A 6,019-nucleotide genomic window follows, 5' to 3' on the forward strand; every position below is an offset into this window, starting at 1 on the left:
CTGCAGCAAATGCAGCAGAAGTTGCTGCTGCTGCTGCTGCTGCTGCTGCTGCTGCTGCTGCCCGCCTCCCCCGCTTTCGACGAGGCAGCAGCAGTGCTGCAGTCTGTACAGACACCCCAGCTTGCTGCTCAAGTGCTCAAAGCCGACACCGACTGGCCACAGCTAGCTAGCTAGCTAGCTAGCTAGCTAGCCAGTTAGCTAGCTAGCTAGCTAGCCAACCAGCTAAGTAGCTCCTTAGCCAGTCAGTTGGTTAGGTAGCTAGCTAGGTAGCTAGCTAGGTGGTTACGTGGCTAGCTATCTACCTCAACTAGCCAGTTGGCTACTCAAGCAGCTAGTTGACTAGCTAGCTAGCTAGCTAGCTAGCTAGCTAGCTAGCTCTTGTAGCTAGTAAGCTCCCTCTGAACAGCTGTGAGCTTTATCGACTCAGCCTGCGGGCTGCTCTCTTGCTAGCTAGCTGAAGGGCTACTTAGCTAGCTAGCTAAAGATCTAGCTAGCCAGCCGGAGAGCTAGCTAGCTACAGAACTAGCTAGCCAGTTAAACAGCTAGCTAGCTAAACGCTAGCTAGCCAGCTGAAGAGCTAGCTTGGTGAAAGCTAGCCAGCTGAAATGCCAGCCAGCCAGCTAGCTGGCCAGGGCTATGTAGTCAGATTCAGGAAGCTCCGGCTGTGGCCACTCACGCAGCTAGCTAGCTAAACAGCTAGCTAGCTGTTTAACTAGCTAGCTGCTAAACAGCTAGTTAGCTAAACAGCTAGCTAGCTAAACAGCTAGCTAACACGTCGGCCCAAGATGCGGCGCCGGCTCCCCCCCAGCGCGGAGATTCACCCCCGCACCCAGCATGTCAGCGAGAGCCAGCTAGCTAGATAGCTAGATAGCTAGCTAGCTAGCTAGTTAACTAGCTAGCTAGCTAGCTAGCTGGCCGGTTCCATGGGGAACTGGGGGCTATCTAGCCAGCTAGCTCGCCGTCCCACTCCCAGCCAGCCTTGTCCGCATGGCTAGCTGGCTAGCCAAGCTAGCTGGCCAGATGTGCGGCTACCTAGCCAGCCAGCCAACGACACTCCTGGAAGGATAGCTAGCTACCCAACTAGCTAGCTAGCTAACTAGCTAGCTAGCCAACTGGATGCCGGGCCAACCAGCTAGCCATCCCGTTTCGCGTTCCACTGTCCAGCTAGCTGGATGTGCACTCACAAGCTACCCAACTGGCAAGCTAGCTAGCTAGCTAGCTAGCCAGCCCACTACACAGCTAGCTAGCTAAGACTCGCTTTGGACTACCTGCATGGCTAGCTAGCCAGGACTACTGGGCATCTATCTAGCTGGCACTCCCTAGGTCTCGGCTAGCCAGTCTAATGGCCGGTAGCTAGCTAACTACTACTACTTGGCTAGCTAGCTAGCTAGCTAGCTAGTGGCTAGCTAGCTAGCTAGCTGTGGGCAGCAGCGGGGAGGGCGTCTGGAAGACCTTAGAGAAAAGAGTCTGGAAAGATACCTGAGGCGCGTTGGCTGCGCCGAGGCCTCAGAGCTGCCAACGTAACAAATGACACAACGCTGCGGTGCAGGCGCTGCTGCTGCTGCTGCTGCTGCTGCTGCTGCTGCTGCTGCAGCAGCAGCTGCAGCAGCAGCTGCTGCTGCTGCCTGCGCTACATAGACCTGCTTCTCGCCCCTGCTGCTCTCCCGCTGCCTGTGGAACTCCCTCGCCCGTGCTCCGCTGCGCTAGCCGCCGCGGTTGCTGCTGTTGCTGCTGCTGCAGCGGCGCCGCACCGCCGCCGCTGCCGCTGCTGCTGCTGCTGCTGCTGCTGCTGCTGCAGCAGGAGCGCTACCAGAAGAAGCCGGAGGGCTGCTGGCTGCTGGCTGGGGGCGCCCCGTAGCTGCTGGGCTGCTGCTGCTGCCCGTAAGCAGCAGCAGGGGCCCCGTAGCCGAGAGACCTTGCTGCTGCTGCTCCCTGGTAGCCCCGCAAGAAGCTGCTGTAGGCCTGGGCCAGCTTCTCCTGCGTGTGGGGTATGCTGCGCAGCAGCGAGTCTTTGCTGCTCTCCACCAAAATGAGGCTTCTTGCTGCAGCAACTCGGGCCCCCTCCAGCAGCGCCTCAAGAGCCAGTTTGCTGCTTCTTAAGAGGCACTCAGCCCCCTGCTTCCCGGCCTCCAAACTCTGCTCCAAGTCCTGCTTCTCCAGCTGCAGCAGCCCGCAGCAGCTGCTGCTGCTGCTGCTGCTGCTGCTGCTGCTGCTGGGGAGCCGGCCCTCCGCCGCGCAGCGGGCCAGCTGCTCCGCCCCCACCCGCAAGCAGCAAGCCAACTTGCCCGCAACAAAACTCAACTGCTGCACAAAACCCTCCAACTCGCGGGCCCCTTCTTGCAGTTTGCTGCAGCAGCAGCTCCAGGCAGTGCCTGGGGCCTGGCGGGGGGCCCTCTCGCCTTCGGCCGGGAGGTCTGCTGCGGCCACAGCGCCCACCACCCCGCCCACGAGCCCGCTGAACAAGTCTGCCATTTTGCTGCTGCTGCTGCTGCTGCTGCTGCTGCTGCTGCTGGGCGAAAAAATTGAGGGAGGGCGAGAGAGAGAGAGAGAGAGGTGAGTAGGAGAGAGAGAGAGAGAAGTTGGTAGTAGTAGAAAGACAAACCGGAATCTTCTGCTGAGGGCTGCTGCTGCTGCTGCTGCTGAGATGCGAGCTGCTCTTGCTGCAGCGCGAGGGGAAGCAGCAGCAGCAGCAGCAGCAGCGGCACACGCCGCCACGACGACGCGGCGCCCGACGCCACTCCACGACGCCCCGGACACCCGCCCGCCGCCTCCGCTGCTGCTGCGCCGCTGCTGCTGCTGCTGCTGCTGCTGCTGCAGCAAAAACCCCCAATTACTGCAGCAAACCCGCCCGCAAAACCCCAAATGCACTTTCCACTTCTTTCCCACTAACGCAGACGCAAAAGCAACCCCGACGCACCCCCGCTGCTGCTGCCCACTGGAACCCGCGGCTCGCCGAGACGCAGCAGCAGCAGCAGCAGCAGCAGCAGCAGCAGCAGCGCTCGAAACGCACTCGCAGACACCGGCTCCGCGCTGCTTTGCTGCTTTTCGGAAACTCCATTTCTTTTCCCAAACAAAGAAACCCAAAAACCCTCCAAACTCCCCAAAATGCCCAGAGACGCGACACACAGGCGATCCGCCCGCTGCTGCTGCGCGCTGCTGCTGCTGCAGCAGCAGCAGCAGCGCGCCACCAGCTACGCTTTTGCTGCTCAAAAGCCCACAATTTAGCCACTTTATTTCCTCTATTTTAGTTAGACACTATAGACAAACGCGAAGGCAGAAGCAGCACACGCAGCCTTCTCCCTTGCTGCCGCTACGCGCTTCCCGCTGCTGCTGCCAGCACACGCAGCAGCAGCAGCAGCAGCAGCAGCAGCAGCGAAACTGACAAGAGGAAGCACACAAGTTAGAGCGCCTGCTTCTGAAACTCCACTAATTAGCAGCAGAATAACTTTATTTCAACTCCGGGATAAAGCAGCAGCGAGGCCGTCAATGCGCAGCAGCACCACGTCTGCAAACGAGACAGCAGCAGCAGCAGCAGCAACAGCAGCAGCAGCAGCAGCAGCAGCGAGAGCACTTTGGTGGGCACGCGCTGCCGCTGTCTTTGTGTGTGTGCTGCACAAGACGCAAGAAGACTCTCTTCGCCACCTAGACTTTGCTGCTGACTCTTGCTGCATACACACAGCTTCGCTGCTGCTGCTGCTGCTGCTGCTGCTGCTGCTGCAGCACGGCGGGGCCCCCCAGGGCCCCCGGAGGCGCACACGCGCAGCAGCTCCCGCGCTGCCTGCTGCAGCTGCTGTTTTATTTCAAAGTCCCTTTTTATGCAGCTTCTTCTTGCTGCCTCGTCCTCTGGCGGGGCGACATGAGCAGCAGCAGCAGCAGCAGCAGCAGCAGCAGCAACGATGCAGCGCCGCCCATGACTTCCGGCAGCTCTGTCCCTGCTGCTGCAGCAGCAGCAGCAGGGGGCGCGTGGGGCCCCTTCGGCGGTTTGCGCGGCGCTGCAGCAGCAGCCCCGGGTGGCGTCGCCGGGGCCCCTGCCGCTGCTGCAGCAGCAGCAGCAGCAGCAGCAGCAGCAGCAGACGCAGCAGCAGCTGCTGCTGACGTCACCGCCTCTCCACCGCCCCCCAGCGGCTCCCCTGCCAGCGCGTCAGTGTCGCCCCATTGGGGCGTAGCCCCCGCTTGGGGGCCCCCCGGGGGGGGCCCCCCGGGGGCCCCCCCCGGGGGGCCCCCCTGGGGCCCCCCCTGGGGCCCCTCCTGGGGGCCCCCCTGGGGCCCCTCCTGGGGGCCCCCCCCAGGGGGGCCCCCCGCGTGGGGGGGGGGCCCCCCGGGGGGCCCCCAGGGCCTGGAGGGGGCCCAAGTGGCGTACGAAAGCGAAGTGGCGTTGGTGCATTTTATAGTTTATTTGGTTTGCTGCATTGGATGTCTTTGCATTTATTTGAATTATGTTGTTTTGGAAAGTTATATTTTTGCATTGTTTTGGGCTTTGGTGTTTTCGATTCCGCTGCGCGCAGTCGTTGCTGCTGTGCTGGGCGAGCCGGGCCAGCGCTCGCCTGCTGCTGCTGCTGCTGCTGCTGCAGCAGACGCAGCAGCAGCAGCAGCTGCTGCTGCTGCTGGCGCGCCAGGCAAGCAGCAGCAGCAGCAGCAGCTCAAACGCGCCAACCAGCTCCACGAACAGCCCGCGCCGCCGCTCGCCAATGACCTCAGCAGCAAACTCCTCAACCAGCAGCAGCAGCAGCAGCAGCAACGCCTGCAGCAGCAGCAACAGCTCCAGCAGCAGCAGCAGCAGCAGCTCGTGCTGCTGCACTCCCCACGCGGCCTCCACAGCAGCAGAGGGGCCCCTCCCGCAGCCGCAGACTCTGCGCGCGGGGCCGGCCAGAAACCCCCAGAGGAAGCAGCAGCAGCAGCAGCAGCAGCAGCAGCAGCAAAGAAGAGAGCCATAAGGCTCAAGTGGTCTCGAGAGGCAGCAGCAAAGCAGCAACAGCAGCAGCAGCAGCAGCTGATGCTGCTGACGGATGTGGGGCCGTCTGCAGGCAGCAGCAATGCTGCGGATGCGGCAGCAGCAGCTGCGGGGGAACCTCCAGATGGAAATGGAGCAGCAGCAGCAGGTGCTGCTGCTGCTGCTGCTGCTGCTGCTGCTGCTGACTCTGCTGCGCTGCGGCAGGGCGTGCCTGCTGCTGAGGCTGGGCAGCCTGAGGCGTCTGTACACCGCAGCAAGAAGCGGCGGCAGCAGCAAGAAGAAGAGCTGCTGCTGCAGCCCGCCGAAAGCACTCCTCCCAGCAGCAGCAGCAGCAGCAGCAGCAGCAGCAGCAGCAGCAGCAGCAGCAGCAAGGGGCGGTGGCGGGGCTCGTGGGTGCTGCAGTGCGTGAAGCAGCGGCTGCAGGGCGTGCTGCAGTTCGTGCTGCAGTCGCTGTCTGTGCGGCTAGCTGTTGCTGCTGTGCTGCTGCTGCTGCAGCCGCTGCAGCAGCTAGCTGGTGCTGCTTCGCAGCGGCTCCCCAGCAAACCCTGGTTTGGGCTTTTGCACCGCTGCTGTTTGCTGCTGCTGCTGCAGCGGCTCTTTTTTGCTTCCTTCACGCTGCAGGAGCTGCTGCACGCGGTGGGCGCGCTGCTGCTGCTGCTGCTGCTGCTGGAGCTGCTGCTGCTGCCCCTCAGGGGCAGCAGCAGCAAGTGGAGGGCTCTTATCCTGTAAGCAGCAGCGCAGCAAAACATTAGAAGTCAAAAGCAGCAAAATAAATATTAATAAAATAAATAAATAGAATTAATAATTATAAAAATAAACAAAAGTAACAAATGCTTATTGCAGCAAAAAGAGAAGCAGCAAAAGTAATTCCTTCGCGCTCCGAAACAAGCACCAATCAACCGCTTCGTGCTGCTGCTGCTGCTGCTGCTGCTGCTGCTGCTGCCTTTGTTGCTGCTGCCTCTGCTTTCCCGTCCCGCGATTGCTGCTGCTGCTGCTTGCTGCACCTGTCCCCCTCCCGCTGCTGCTCCCCCCTCCCCCCCGCCGCCGCCGCCGCTGCTGCTGCTGCTG

General features: G+C 61.7%; 2 protein-coding genes across 2 annotated transcripts in view; one reads left to right on the forward strand and one right to left on the reverse strand.

The window, feature by feature from the left end:
* ENH_00042480 (Refractile-body associated protein, related) overlaps positions 1 to 2,472 on the reverse strand; it is a gene marked incomplete at both ends in the record, with an annotated part of 4,769 nt that extends 2,297 nt beyond the window's left edge. The window contains 2 exons of the mRNA XM_013585330.1: positions 1,480 to 1,671; positions 1,811 to 2,472. Of these exons, the coding sequence (XP_013440784.1) occupies positions 1,480 to 1,671; positions 1,811 to 2,472 (854 nt within the window). The remainder of the gene's footprint in view (positions 1 to 1,479; positions 1,672 to 1,810) is intronic.
* A 1,014-nt stretch (positions 2,473 to 3,486) lies between these two features.
* The window catches only part of ENH_00042490 (hypothetical protein, conserved), a gene marked incomplete at both ends in the record, with an annotated part of 7,203 nt that continues 4,670 nt past the window's right edge, over positions 3,487 to 6,019 (forward strand). The window contains 3 exons of the mRNA XM_013585331.1: positions 3,487 to 3,575; positions 3,721 to 5,407; positions 5,573 to 5,676. Coding sequence (XP_013440785.1) covers positions 3,487 to 3,575; positions 3,721 to 5,407; positions 5,573 to 5,676 — 1,880 coding nt within the window. The remainder of the gene's footprint in view (positions 3,576 to 3,720; positions 5,408 to 5,572; positions 5,677 to 6,019) is intronic.

The sequence above is a fragment of the Eimeria necatrix genome, genomic scaffold (genome assembly GCF_000499385.1).
Source record: "Eimeria necatrix Houghton genomic scaffold, Enh_scaff316, whole genome shotgun sequence".
NCBI lineage: Eukaryota > Apicomplexa > Conoidasida > Eucoccidiorida > Eimeriidae > Eimeria > Eimeria necatrix.